We start from the raw sequence: 15101 nt of genomic DNA, 5'->3' as shown, positions 1-15101 counted from the left end.
AAATAATCGCATTCTGCCATCTGTTTCAGTGACGTGTGAGCATTAGCACTGGATGCACTATTTATACTTGGAGTAATTTATGTGAGAGTTTTTTTTTTTTATTAGACAGTAACTCTGTAATTAAATCAGTCATTTCTAAAAGGACTTTATCCGATCTTTTTGCTAAAATCAATTTAGAACGCTATCATATTCTCACTTGAATACGCCTTTCTGATAATGGGGATTATTCCATGTATTTTATTCAGATCTATGCAGGCTTCACAATATTCACAGCACTTCTCAGAGGGCCCTAATCCTGCAGTAAGGCGATTTTTATGGAGATGAGATTTTGAAATAAAGCCCTTTCAGAAATTACTGATTCAAATATAAGTTCATTAGCAACATTCCACGTTACACATACTTCAACTTTTTGTTTTACTTCGAATTGACGAAGATGTTAATATATGGACTATAATGATTTTCAGTGACTTCTATAAATAAGGAAGCATAGAAAGTAATTTGTCACACAGTACAGTATGTATATTAACCTTCTGTATACCAACCTCTAAATGTAGGCCTACACCAATCTGGTTACATGTATACTCCAGAATATGCTTGCAAATGAGTACAGGTTTACAAAATGCCCTATGAAAAATTGGTACTATTGCTCTTTTATCGAGGAAACGTTTATATTATAAAGAAATTATCATTAACAGTTCTCTTTTTTCTTTCTAAATAATTTCTTTACAATTTATGCACACCTTTACTGTGTAGTGTCTGAATGGTCATTGCACTCACATGGCATTCTGTACTACACTTCCCATCCCTATTTCTCGGACATATCTTGCATCTCCCAACTTGTGCAGATGGCTAAGGCTGAAGAGAACTATCTTTGTAAATTGTAATTCTCTGGAGTCCATTTTTTTAACATTTCAGAAATGAACTGCACAAACTAAGCCGGGGATACTCGCTCAGTGATACAAACAGGTACCGGACTGCTGCAATAATAATAATAATAATAATAATAATAATAATAATTAGAATATTAAAAATTGAGGTGTATATTGCAGGTATAGCAACCCAAGAAACGAATGTATAAGTGATTCATAAGAAATAAAATTGACATAAAATACAAAGTGCACACCAGTGATTTGTGCAGTCAGTTCACATAATTTAGAGTATCTTATATTTTCTTAGATGTTAGAATGAAATAATTTCCAACAAAATGATAATCTTTCAAACTTAAACAATAAAAAAAAAAAAACATATAATATAAGAAAGTAATAGTGTGATTGGTGTACACAGTTACATTACGTGGTATACAAAAGTTTAACATTCTCCCTTACTTTTCATTTGATTCTGTCCATGATCATTTAGAATAATAACACAGTATTTCATTTTTTTTATTTAATTTATTGTGTTCCATAGAAGCTTTAAGATATGGAACAAGTCAAGAGTTACACAAATTCTTGGCAAGATGAGGTGAGGCCGAGGATTCGCCACATATTACCTAGCATTTGCCTTAATGTTGGGGAAAACCTCTGAAAAATCCATCCAGGTAATCAGTCCAAGCAGGAATCTAATCCAAGCCCGAGAGCAGCTGCAAATAGGTATAAAAACAATTAAAATGGTATAAAAAGATAGCAAGCAGATCAATTAAATTTTCATGCATAGGCAATTGAATTAAGACAATACCTAGCAAGGAGATTAATTCAATTTAAAGGCATAAACAATTAGTTGAACTACACAATAATTTAGGTATATAGCAAGCAGATTAATTCAATTTACAAGTTTAGACATTTTATCAAACAAATATAGAATTCATCAGTTAAGCTTATACAAAAGTACACAATACATTGCAAGTAGAGTAATTCACTTTACAAGCATTAACAAATATTTGTGTACACCATAACCACTATCCCCCAACAAAATGAAGCGTCCAAATTCATTCTGTTCAAATCGCTTCTTAATTCTAATCTCATTGAAAATGCGAGAGTCATGGGCACTTCCTCTTCAACGTGCCACTATATCCAGAATTTGGAAACTTGCATCACTTATAACCTTAAATGAATAAGGTAATATATGTGTTAACTAGCAATTTCATAAAGGACATTTCTATAAAAAATTAAAACTGTTAAAAAAACTGTCATGTGGATACACAAATGAAAGCTACGAATGCGATTTGTCACTCATATAAGTGAAATGTATCCCTTTTTTTGTGCAATTTGGTAAAAAATTTCAAGTTTTTTTTAACTAAGCAACAGTTTTTATTCTTTGAGTTTTTTTCATTCTGATATTTAGAGCTGCTAACAGCTGACCTTCTAGTAATTCTCCAGAAAAGCTACATTGAAGGAGGAACAATAGATATTTGCTTCACTGACTTACGTGACATATATACAGTAGGCCAAATAAACATGTGGTTTAGTCAGCAGCCACAAATACTTTCAACATAAAAATTGTTTAATAGTTACTTGGGTACTGTTACTTACATACTGTAATGCACTGTTGTAGCTCCCACACTCCAATTTATTACCAATATAACACCATTTCTCTAATAATTCTCCCTCGACTTCTCGCATGTTATATTAGTAATTAGTTAGAAGGAGGGGGGGGGGGCAACAACATTGAGGCGATTTTTTATTGTGTCTTCTTCAGTGTAGCTTTTCTGGAGAATTACAAATTACAGATCCTTTTTCTTGTACCATTTAACTGAAATAATGTAATATAATGCATTACTATCTAAAATGTAAATAAAGTTATTAAAAGCTAAACTAGCACTGAGGTGGTTCTCTTCGTACTCTGCTTATACACCTTGCATATACGAATCTGTGATAGATTAGGTTAGATTATTTTTGGCTTTTATAATGGCTTGCATATATGACCAACTGCATCTCTATAAAAAATATCTCACAAATTCAACGATTTTCACTATCGAAATCATCGGAACTACCTCAGCGCTAGTTTCACCAAAATTTCAGCCTAGGTCTACATAACCTCTTACGGGTTGTAATTTCATTTACAGTACGTACCTGAACGTTTAATAGAGAATACCATCCTTTTCGGTTGATATATATTTGTGACAGTTCTCCTCCTACATTTGTTATGGGTATGTGCGTGCCATCTATGGCGCCAATAACCTAAAAATGATGAAATATCACAATAGGCCTACTGTACCAATATGGTACCGGTACAGTACAAATTTCTCTAAGAAAGCATTCACATACAATATTCAAATCATGAAATATAATTACCTGAAGAGAATCTTGCGATGTCGTCAAACTTTCTCGCAGTGTTATTCGTTTTTCTTCCCTAGGAAAACGTACGTAACGAGGCGCAAGTCCAGTGATTGCTACTGACACATTCGTTATTATACATCTTACAGAGGCCTGACTAATGTTGTGTACTTCATATTTTCTAAATATGTCCAATCTCGGTAGGTACGTCTTCCTCCTACATATCACATCACGAATTCGACGTACATAACCCACATTCACTGCATCATAACAGCCATCTTGCTAAGCTAGTCGGCCTCTAAACTACCCTACCGGCGGGGGCTAAAATTTAGCCAGCCAAACCCCTCTTAGTACACGTATTATCGCTAACACTAGTTTATGAATACGAAAAACGTTAGTTCGCTGATCATCCACCGGAAGTAGCTTTTTAACCCGCTCTAAGAATGTCTATGAATAGGGCCCTAAGGTTCTTAGGAAAATATTTGGAACTAAGAGGGATGAAGTTACAGGAAAATGGAGAAAGTTACACAATGCACAACTGCAAGCATTGTCTTCTTCACTTAACATTATTAAATCCAGACGTTTGATGTGGGCAGGGTATGTAGCACGAATGAGTGAGTCCGTAAATGCATATAGAGTTAGTTTGAAGACCTTTGGAGAGGCCGAGACGTAGATGGGAGGATAATATTTTGAGGGAAGTGGAATATGATGTTAGGGACTGGATTAATATTGTTCAGGATAGGGACGAATGGTGGGCTTATGTGCATCAGATAATTTTTCCAATGAAGTCATTGCAAGATTTGTATATGATAGACTGAATCGAGATGAAGAAAATTATGGCAGTAACATTTTTTTTTAAATTTTAATAAGTTAAAAGGCTGTAGACTTTACTCTTATAATTACTTCTTATTTATCACTACCGGTACTATTTTCATTCCTGTTCAGGAAAAATAATAACAGCCATGCTGGTACTGGGCTATGTAACAGGAAACTATGATACATACTTCATTTGAAGGATCACGTTCGTCATTAAGGACAATTTTGAAGGAAATGTGGTTTAAATTGAGAATAAGAGTAAGAGAAAGTAAAAATATTAAGAGAATATGTGAGAAATATGAAAAGTGAGGGTCCAAAGTCTGTTGTTTTTCTGGATGAAACGTGGATTTTTATGAATGGCAGGCTTTATTACAAGATTTTAAGATAGTAAAGGGAATAAATGTTGTAACATTATTAATTCCATGTAGGCTATATTTCATAGACTCTGCAACACATTCATGGAGCAAACCAGTATTGTTGGTGGTAAGGTTCAAGGAGTTATGCGTCAACCTGCTGTGGGAGGAAGACTGGTCATTGTACAAGATGGAACCTGGTAGTGTAACTACAATACTATTAAACTATATATGGTGTAGTAACTTTTATTATATGTTCTATCTAGAATCTAAATATCTTGTATCTTTTATAGATGCAGATTTAACTTTTTGCATCCAATTTGAAGACTGGCTAAGATTACTATGGTGCCATGAATACATTCCAAAAGTGGGTGGAGAGGTAGCTTATTGTTGGGTTGAGAAATTTAGATCCTTCGATTATTATTATTATGGATAATGCTTTCTACCACAATAAAATTGCAGAATAGAAACCCACAACAAAAGGAGACCCTTTATGAAAATGTTGGCAAGTACACAACAAATTTTGATGGTGAAGTTGAAGCCATTTATACACCACTTCAAAATGTATTTGTTTGGCTAAACCAGTGCAAAAGCATAGTCATCCTGTCTGACTCCAAAGCTGCAATCCAGTCTATCAGCTCAACTACATCCCCTAAAATGGAAAAAGTAAAAGAAATTCATTGCATGGTAAAACAAATTCAAATGGAGTATATGAATGTAGATATTAACAATAAAAGATTGTGTGGGGTCAGAAAAGACCCCAGGTAAATGTCGAGAGTTAATTGCCTCTTTGCCTGCCAATTGTGCCTGTTTATTTTTTAATTGTCCTTTATGCCTGCTTACTTTAAGTAACATAAATGCATATACATTCGGGCTCTAGTAATAAGATTTCATCATATGAGATTTTAGGCTTTCGGAGTTCATTCATCCAGTAAATCATACACAATTATATAGGACAAATCAAAACAAATACATAAATAAAAATAATATATAAATATACTAAAAGAAATATAAAAATAGGTACATTAAAACACACACAAATGAACAATATGTGATAAGGTCTTACAAAAAATTTTCTGTCTTTCAATAGAAATAGGCCTATCTATATTGATTTTCGATTTTTCCGACATTTCAGGAATAGGGTCTACCTGTAGGTTTTGTTCGTTGCATATATCACTCAATACATGGAAGAGTTTCCTACCCTGTCATTAGTTCTTGACTATCCCCAACAATTTCATAATACTGTATAGTAACAACATCAAATTGTCACATTCCTCTGTGTAGCTGACAGAAAAACTATTTTTACATTATAGGCTTTAGAGGCTGTAGATAGTGAACTTGCTGGCAATGGTGGCAACATTGGCCCAGTGCACTGGAACCGCAGCAGTGCTATAAACTACCTGGTATCACGTCAGGTTCCTGATGGTTCGTTTGGAGACGTCTTTACAACCACTGAAGTTGTGCTCGGCTTGGGACCACGACGACTCAGCTCTGTTAGAGACCTCAATTGTGGTAGTGGTAATTCTGCAGGAACTTTCACCGCTAGTGGTAAGTGTAACATTTAATAAACAGTCAAGTGTTTACAAGCACAAGAAAATGAAAGGATTCAAGAAATATAGAATCAAATAGATCAACCACAAATGGGTACCGGTATGAATTCAATAAAATTACAGTAAAACCTCGATAAGACGCGTCCGCTTATTACGCTGTCCCGTGTAATACGTTTTTTTGTCCGGTCCCTGCACATTTCATATATAACACCTTTATAAAATACCCCATTTGTTGTGCTCAAGTCCCACATAATACGTTGTTTTTGTGGAATATTTTCGATGTAATTTTCAGCAATGTACTTCAACAGCAATGAAACATCTTGGTCATTGAACTCACTGGTGCCATTAACCTGAAAAGTATTGATATTCGACCCTTTACCTGCGCATTTAAACCTTCATACTTCATACCTCACCCTCTTGTTACGCCCTCTTATTCGACTACTTACCTGCGCGGTTAAAGTTTACATACAATTACAATACCCCACCCTCTTGCTAACCCTCTCTCTCAAACAGCATTCCTCACTCGGCCGTAATAAAATTCTGGAAATTTTTTGTTGGGCAGATTGTTGTCCTTTAGTGTATTGAAGTGTCGGTGAATGTGATTACAATGAGTGTTAATGAAAAGCGCTTTATTTGTCGGAAAAATTGAAAATCTTACGAAAGTACGATGAGAACAGTACTCTTACTCAGAAACAACTCTCTGATTCATTAGGAATCCCATCATCGACATTAAGAATGATAATAAAAAATCGCGACTCAATCACTGCAGCTGCGATGTCAGGAGGATGTAATCGCAGGAAACTGAAGTGTGGTAAACATGAGGACTTGGAGAACATGCACATGACAAACAACTATAAATGACTTTTTTTTTCCGAAAGAATTAAGTACAGTACATATTGTAAATGTCTTTGACATACAGTACAGTAATTACATAATGGAGTAATACTATATTACCTTTCATGACTCATGTTTTTCAGTAAAGAAAAATGCTAATAGATACTGTATATAAGTCAAAATTAGTATACCCGCCTAATACGTGGTCCCGGTTAATACGTGGTCCCTTGAACAGCGTCTTACTGGGGTTTTACTGTATATTCATATAAGATAGGCTAGGCCTAGGTACTAACTTGTGTCTCTAACACTGGTAATGTTATGATAATCAACACAGGTTGATCTTTGATATAACAAACATAAAGTAGCCTACAGCATTGCTAAGTTCATCCTGTGAACAAAAGTAAATAGTTCAGGAATTTCAGTCCCTGTTTTAATGTCTTAATTAATATCATTTTACATCAACCATTAAGCGAGAAGCTCTACATTAGGGTTTCCCTTATATGGGATTTTTTTTTTTTATGTATCAAACGTGTACCCCCTAATTTTGTTTTATTACAGTTCCTCCCATGTAAAATTTTTACTTAATTGCATGGCTTTAACCCATGCCGACTTTGCTTTCAAATTTTAACTTCATTTAAATTTATTGATGATTAATGAGCAAATCAATTTCGCAAGTTTTCTTTATTTTTCTTCTGATAACCATGGTCTTCGTCATGTTTGCATTTATCTTCATCCCATATTGCTCACAGTTGTCATTTAGCTCCAGTAGCATATTCCTTAGTGTTGTCTCCTCTTCTACTAACAACAACATATTATCAGCAAATTTTATGCACTTTATTCTTCTTTCTCCTACTATCACCCCTCCCATGTTCTGAAAACAGTTCTTTACCAAATTCTCCAAGTAGATGTTGAACAGATAGGTGATAAAGGGCATCCTTGTCATACTCCTCTCCCTATTTCACTTTCTTCAGACATTTCTTCTCCTATCCTGACTTTGACTTGTTTCATATAATTATGTTGTTGTTGTTTTGTAATGCCAGGCGTTTGACAATAAAGTCATTTCACCTCTTGCACTCCAATATTTTTCAAAGATATTGTCATGGTCAGCCACTGAAGCACAGATTTTGGGGTGTTCCGAATCCATTTCTTGATTTGAATTGCACAATGGGCAATTAGGGGACAGATATATTCCAATTTTATGCAGGTGTTGGCCAAACAGTCATGGCCTGTTGCCAATCTAAATGCAGCTACAGACCATTTTCGTGGGAAATCGGAAATTAACTGTGGATTAAGATGCAGAGAGTTTCATTTTTTCCCTTGAGATTGTGATATCAAATTTTGTTTTTTGAAGTTTAAGTATGTAGATTTAATAAATCTTTTCACAGAGTAATATGTAGATTTAGTAACAGTACTGCCGTTCTTTGCTAAAGCATCCGCATTCTCGTTTCCCAGGATTCCACAATGGGATGGTATCCATTGGAATACAATTCTTTTACTGAGTGATATTAATTGAGAGAGCATTTTAGTTATTTTTGCTGTTTGAGATGAAGGTGTGTGGCTAGAGACTATTGATAGAATAGCTGCTTTTGAATCTGACAATCTAACAGCATTTTTAAATTTATTGATGTGGCATAGAATATTCCTGAGACTTTCACTTATTGCAATGATTTCTCCATCAAAACTTGTTGTTCCATATCCAAGAGATCTATAAAGTGAGAAGAGACAGCACGTAACACCTGCACCGGCACCTTGTTATTTTTTCTTTTAAATTCGGGATGTTGATTTTCTGTTTTAATTCTTGAACAATGGATATGAAACTTTTTTTGAGTTTTCAATCTACAGAGAGTACTGTATGAATGCCAATTGTTTCCTGGTAATCTGATATGTTTTTCATATTGAATCAGTGCTTTTTCTTCTATTGTCATTTTGATGCTGTTAATGTTAGTGGGGAGTCTCATAGAATCTATTAGAGTTGTTTTGATTTCACCAGTAATGAGCCTGAGAGCTGGTTTTGAACATGTTCTATTTCGTTTATGAAAGGTGAAGTAATTAAAATTTCTCCACAGTAGGTCGGCACTGGCTGTACAAACGTTTTGTATGTAGTGTTCAAAGTATTTCTAGAGCATCCCCATTTCTTTCATGCTAGTCTTTTCTGAAGGGAAAATCTTTTACGAGCTTTTTCAGAAATATATTTAAATGGTTGCTCCATGTTAACTTACTGTCGAAATAAACTGGAACAGTATAAAACAGATTGCAATGAAAAGGAAGGAAAAAAAAAATTGAAATTATTTAAGCAGCAGCAGCAGCCAATAATAATGAATTTGGAGGAGAAATATGTGTAATCATTATATATTACTATAATAATAATCCATGGCACTACAGCCCGTGAAGGACCTAGACCAACCAGCTGGCTGCTGGCCTCACGCCCACATGCCGAAGCACAGGTGGACGATCATCCAACCAGAATGGCGGTATCGTGTGGTTAGCACGATGATCCCCCCCCCCCCCCCAGCCGTTATAGCTGGTATTTGCAACCGCATTTCGCTACCTATCGTATCTCCCCAAGTGCATCACGATGCTATATTTTACTATACTCTGTTGTATAGGTTAGACAGCGGCAATTATCTCTAGAAACATGATTTGTCTTTTGTTCCAAGGACAAAATGAAATGTCAAAAATGACTTTAAAGATCTACATACCATTTTATTCGTTATTTTCACTATAAAATTATAACCTTCATTTGTTCTGAGACATTCCCTAGTACTGTCAGAAAATTTTCATCTAGGAATTAGAGTATTTTTCATATATTAATAGTTCCGCCAACACAAAATTGTGGACAGGTTGAGGTTATCAACCTGGCCATCTTCGGAGTGCTATTTATTTATTATTCTATACTTTATTAATTTCTCTTCCTTTATTAGTCTGCATATTTTATGTTTGTAACTCTTTAGGTTATTATAAGTATTATATGTAATGTAGAAAGAAAACTGTACATATAACCGAAATGTTTAATTCAGGGAAAGTCAAAACAACACTCTTATTTGATAAATCTTTGCTCTTCCAGTAGCTAAACTCCAGCCATCTACAGCAACAACACTTCCTCCTACTGCTGTGGCAAGTGCGGATTCAAATTTGGCAGTGGAAGGCACGACTCCTCGACAAAATCCTAAAGGAGATGACCTTGCAACTGTGACATATACGTTATGGGTTGGAACAAACGTGACAGAGAATTTCACCATCAGTGTGACAGCTGAGAAGAATTCGACTTTTTATCACATAATGCAAATAGCTGCAGAACAAGATTCCCACTATGTGTGAGTATCATTTGTTACCGCTACTGAAACGTAGGTACCCACATTCTGATGCCTCCAAATGTGGTCTGTGATGTAGTCTGTATAGACCCTCCTCAATTTCGATGTTCTCTAACACATTAATTTTGATAAAATAATTCACTTCATTTAAATACCACGTCCGGAAATTGTGGGACAAAGCCAGTGCCAGATAACTGATTTTTCTGGATAATTCGAAAATACTTTTATAGGTTATGTAAAAACGCACTTTACTGCACAAACATTTTTTTTCCATGTTGAAATTGAGTAATTTTCATATAGATAATTAAAAATAGTTTTTTGAAATACATACAATGTTTATTTTTAGTACTGAATAAGGTAATGTACAGTACATTCATCAGTTAATAATTACTGTAATACAGTAATACAAAATAGCGTAAAAGTACTAAAAGTTTTTGTGACCTTATGACAATTTTAAGTGGCTGTCATGTGAGTCATGTGACGTGAAGAGCAGTGTAGCCAACATCGCAGCTATGAAGTAGCACTCGATGATTTGAGCATAAGAATATTTTGCTTGCATTTCCCGGAATCCATTGTGCAGCAGCAGCACTTAGCAGTAATAACCATGACACTATCCATCACTCAAATTAAACTTTTACGCACTGTAGGAACAGAGAATTTCACACTTTCGTACTTAGACTTATTCAACACCCCTTCGAAATGGGCAAGTTCAAGTTTTAAATTGAAAGATATTGTCTTCGTGCATTGTTTGCATGGTCCAAGTGACAGATACCGATGCTACCCTATACTCCAGGGACATAACGGGCTTTTTTGTCTATGTTTTCACACGTGAACAGTGTAAAGAGTAAACACGATATGCAGCATGTGCAATCTATGAGAACCACTCACATCTTCGTCAGACTCTTCTCTTTCACATGAATGACTTTTTCTTTTTGACCTAGCCAAAAGTGCCATTGTTTTGTATTGCCAGTTATTTGGGTGCCGGATAGGAGGGATTTTACTGTACCTAGTTATTAAAACAGTTGTATTCCAAGTAGAATGTTGAGATACAGCACAGTTGCAATTATTCAAGCCAGCCCAATTCTTTCATTCTTTTTTTTTCTTAACTCATTTCCCGAATAAAAAAAAACAGTCACAGAGTGATGTACTAATTAAGTAATGAAAATCAACTCTGAAGATACGTATTAAAATGTTTAATGTTTTCAGTTGAATTTCAGTTTTAATTTACTTTAGTGTTTTCAGACTGTGATTAAGCACACACTAACGTGAATGTTGAAAGAAAATGAAAAAAAGATCGTGGATTTAATAGAAGTTTAAGTTCAGAAATTGTGAGCATTAAATGATGAGATACCTACTAAAGATAAAAATTGACATTGAGCTCGAAATGGAAAGTATCATCATCAGTTCTTACTGTGGATTCGTGGTTGTTGTATCTAAGCCTACATTCTTTCCTTGTCCAGTATTTGTAGTTTATTACTTCGCTTAAGAATGATACTTCTGTCAATTCAGTCTTTCATAATTGAGTATTTTTCTAAATTCAGTTTTCGAAACCATAAAGCTCGAATGACCAATAAGGAAAATATAGACGTTGTGTAGAGGACTGATCAACCCCTCACTTTAACTCTACAGTAATCACTGTAAGTTACTGCCACATAGTATAGTCCGGGTCAGCTTACTTAATACGCTAAGGGTGAAACCTAACCATTTTTCCCCCATTACTACATAAGCTAGTGGATTATGGTGATTTTTTTAGTTTGCAGGTTGAATTTTCTTTTGCCAACTTCATTTCAAAATTCGGTACTGAGAAATACTGCAACTGATAGTGATTTTATAGCTGTTATGTTCGCAGCAGTGACACAAGTTGTCAGTAGTTTAAATTCTGAAAATTCTAATTGTTCTAGATTTCTGAGCCCATTACTAATAATTAATTAATTAATATCAGTATTAATATTAATACATAATAGTTATTGTATGAGTTGCTTTGTGTTGTGGTTACAATTTCAAGATTATAGTCAGCTAGGCTAAGTATAAATAAATATAACATATTTCGTGTGATACATGCCCTTGAGTAATCGATAGAAATATCATTTCACATTTTAATTAATTTCTTTCGTGTTTAGATTTTTATTATATTAATGGAGTAAACATTCTAAAGCATACATTTCAAAGTGGCATTCATTTTCGGAATTCATACTAATCATTTCGCGTAATCAAACAAAATACATTTTTAGGTTAGGTCTCGTGGTTCGTAAACTGTTTAATCAAAGCAATGAATTTGATGTTGTCAGATAAAATATATTTTAATATTACATCATACACTAATCTACTAACTACTAACATAATGTGCGAGAGGTCCAGAAGAAAAATATAGGCCTACTCTTTCACAAATTATTGAACCTGTTAGAAAACACCTCCACAACATAAAGATGAGATGTGGTAGGCTAAATGAGCAAGACATTATTGTTAATACTATATTATTATTATTATTATTATTATTATTATTATTATTATTATTATTATTATTATTATTATTATTATTATAGTACATGGTATTGTGTGATTTTATCCTCTTTTGGTGATATCTAGTATTAGTTGGCAACACTGAAGAGATGGCCAAATTAGTCTTTTAGGATTACTCATACGTGACCCTCACTATAGTCACTGTGGACTGGTACTCCGCAAGCAAATAAAAGGACCGTTTAAATTTATTTACAATCATAAAGAAGTTATGGACAAACATTTTTGTGGAAAATATATACCGTATCTTTAAAAAAATGATGTGCGAAATCATTCAGTCATTAGAGTCTAACTATGTGGACGATAAGAGATGAGACGCTTCGTATGATATTGCACGCATCCATGTAGCCAAAACATTTTTACATACATCTCGAGTTTCGTCTTTGTCTCAGCAACACATAATATAAATATGTATATAATGTATTGTATTGTATTAGATTAGATTAGCCAATAGAGTTATAAGCATACCTACTAACTTATACTCATTAGCTAGGACTAATTGTAACAATAGTAACCGCTGCAGTTTTAACTGACATTACAGATCACTGCGGAATCTTTACTTTATTTAGCTACCTAGTAGGCAAAGTGAGTACAAATTAAAATTATGAAACAAAAATGTTTCTAGCCACTACTGTAAGAGCCAGGCTCGTGTACGGTGTGGTCTTAGCCAATAATAGAACATAAAATTTACAAAGACAATTTACTAAATACAGTAGGCCTAATTAACTTAATTCAAACCGATAAATAACACACAGAAGCAAAAGAAAAAAAAAAAAAGTAGAAGAAAGGAAAAAAGAGAAAAAAAAACACATTTAATATAAATTGACAATCGGACAGAAGCCAGTGATATTCAATAAAAACACGAATATAGTCGACAGAAATAAAAGGTAAAAAAAAAAAAAATACATATATTTGTTAATGTTATATATCATGAATAATTTTATAAATTTCTTTTTTAAAACGTTCAGTTTTAAAATATTTCAAATTTGGAAAATAGTTTGTAATTTTATTATAAAGTCTTGGGCCGAAACTAGCATCATGTTTAAGTGCTGCACTTGTATGACATTTAGGCTCAATTAATGGAAGTAGACTTTTGTCTTCGAGTACAATATTGATGTCGATTAGATTTATGTTTTATTAGATTTCTGTGATAGTAAGTTAGTAAACTATATTTATAAATTTCTTCAGTAGTTCATTGTTCCTGAACTGTTAATAACTGATAAGCAAATGCGAGTTCAGAGCTTAAAATTTGTGTCAATAATGAGAAGTCTTTTATTGAAAGCTTTGAAAATTGGGAAGAAATTGGAATGACAGGTACGCGGGAAAACCATATTAATAGTTCTCAGTGGAGCAACAGTCTGTACGCAAGCACTGGAAGATTAAAAAAAATATATATATATGTGTTGAAGACCTTATATAGAAAGTGAGAAAAGTTGTTGTTATTGTTTTCTAATGCCAGGCGTTTAACAGTAAAGTCATTTGACCTCTTGCACTCCAATATTTTTCAAAGATATCATCATGGCCAGCCACTGAAGCACAGATTTCGAGGTGTTCCGAATCCATTTCTTGGTTTGAGTTGCACAATGGGCAGTTAGGGGACTAATATATTCCAATTCTATGCAGGTGTTTGGCCAAACAAGTAAAGTTAGCAATTTGGAAGCATAATTTCAACTTTGGTCCCTTCAGGTCGCATTGTTGGGGGCCCCACTGTACTTATGAATTGTATTTTATTTTAAGGGTTACAAGATGGATGACACACACAGTTATGTCATTCAGCTGGTTTGCCTGAACCACTTGTTAAATTTGTCGTAGTTCATAGAACCAGTTGTTAATTTTTTGAAGTGAAAATGTAAGCTTCTTTACAGGAAGGAAGAACATTAATTCAACAAGAAATTCCCCAGCTTTTAATATTGCAGTAAACATAATGCAAAAATAAACGAGAATATAGCTCGAAGTGATCATATTATTATATTGTTATTTCTCGCCAAAGTATGCAAACAATCAGAACAGGAATATGGTAATTATGCCTGCAACCTTGAAACCCATCTGCAATTACGTCGACAGTCCTCTACCTCTTCCACTTCAATGCTAATAGTGCATGTAGAACAATGAAATGTAGTGTTCAAAAACATAATTTAACGAAATTCGGAGAAAACAACTTTGCTTATGTATGCAGATGATATGGATCTTGTATCGCCACATAAACAAGATCTTTAAAGAGCCTTGAATGCTTTGACAGAATGGGCAGACAAAAATAATTTATGCATTAATGAAAGAAAGACAGTCCAGATGGTTTTTAGAAAAGGAGGCCGACTTGCAAAAGAGGAATCAATAATGCGCTAGTATCAACCACTTGAGATTGTCAACTCCTTCAAGTACTTAGGGATCACTCTACAGCCAACAACAACGTCATACTGCATTCATATACAGGATAGAACTGCAGTAGCAACAAAAGCTATGTTCGAAATAAAGACCATCACATGCCCTCATTGGACACTGTCACTGTAC

At 34.2% G+C, this 15101-nt stretch overlaps 1 protein-coding gene and 1 long non-coding RNA gene across 9 annotated transcripts in view; one reads left to right on the top strand and one right to left on the bottom strand.

Moving 5' to 3' along the window:
• The window catches only part of LOC138710125 (uncharacterized protein CG3556-like), a 90991-nt gene that overhangs the window by 14394 nt on the left and 61496 nt on the right, over nucleotides 1-15101 (top strand). For 7 of the 8 annotated variants that reach the window (XM_069840760.1, XM_069840756.1, XM_069840757.1 and 4 more), the window contains 2 exons: nucleotides 5704-5929; nucleotides 9830-10079. In XM_069840760.1, the coding sequence (XP_069696861.1) occupies nucleotides 5704-5929; nucleotides 9830-10079 (476 nt within the window). The remainder of the gene's footprint in view (nucleotides 1-5703; nucleotides 5930-9829; nucleotides 10080-15101) is intronic. The other variant, XM_069840758.1, reaches the window with a different exon arrangement.
• On the bottom strand, nucleotides 1372-3679 carry LOC138710128 (uncharacterized). The gene is made up of 2 exons (XR_011335073.1): nucleotides 3009-3679; nucleotides 1372-1579 (listed from the first exon to the last, which is right to left on the bottom strand). It is a non-coding gene; the product is annotated as an uncharacterized lncRNA (long non-coding RNA).

Source organism: Periplaneta americana, chromosome 12 (assembly GCF_040183065.1).
Source record: "Periplaneta americana isolate PAMFEO1 chromosome 12, P.americana_PAMFEO1_priV1, whole genome shotgun sequence".
Lineage (NCBI taxonomy): Eukaryota > Metazoa > Arthropoda > Insecta > Blattodea > Blattidae > Periplaneta > Periplaneta americana.
Note: the sequence above shows the minus strand (reverse complement) of the source record. Positions and strands in the feature narration are given on the sequence as shown.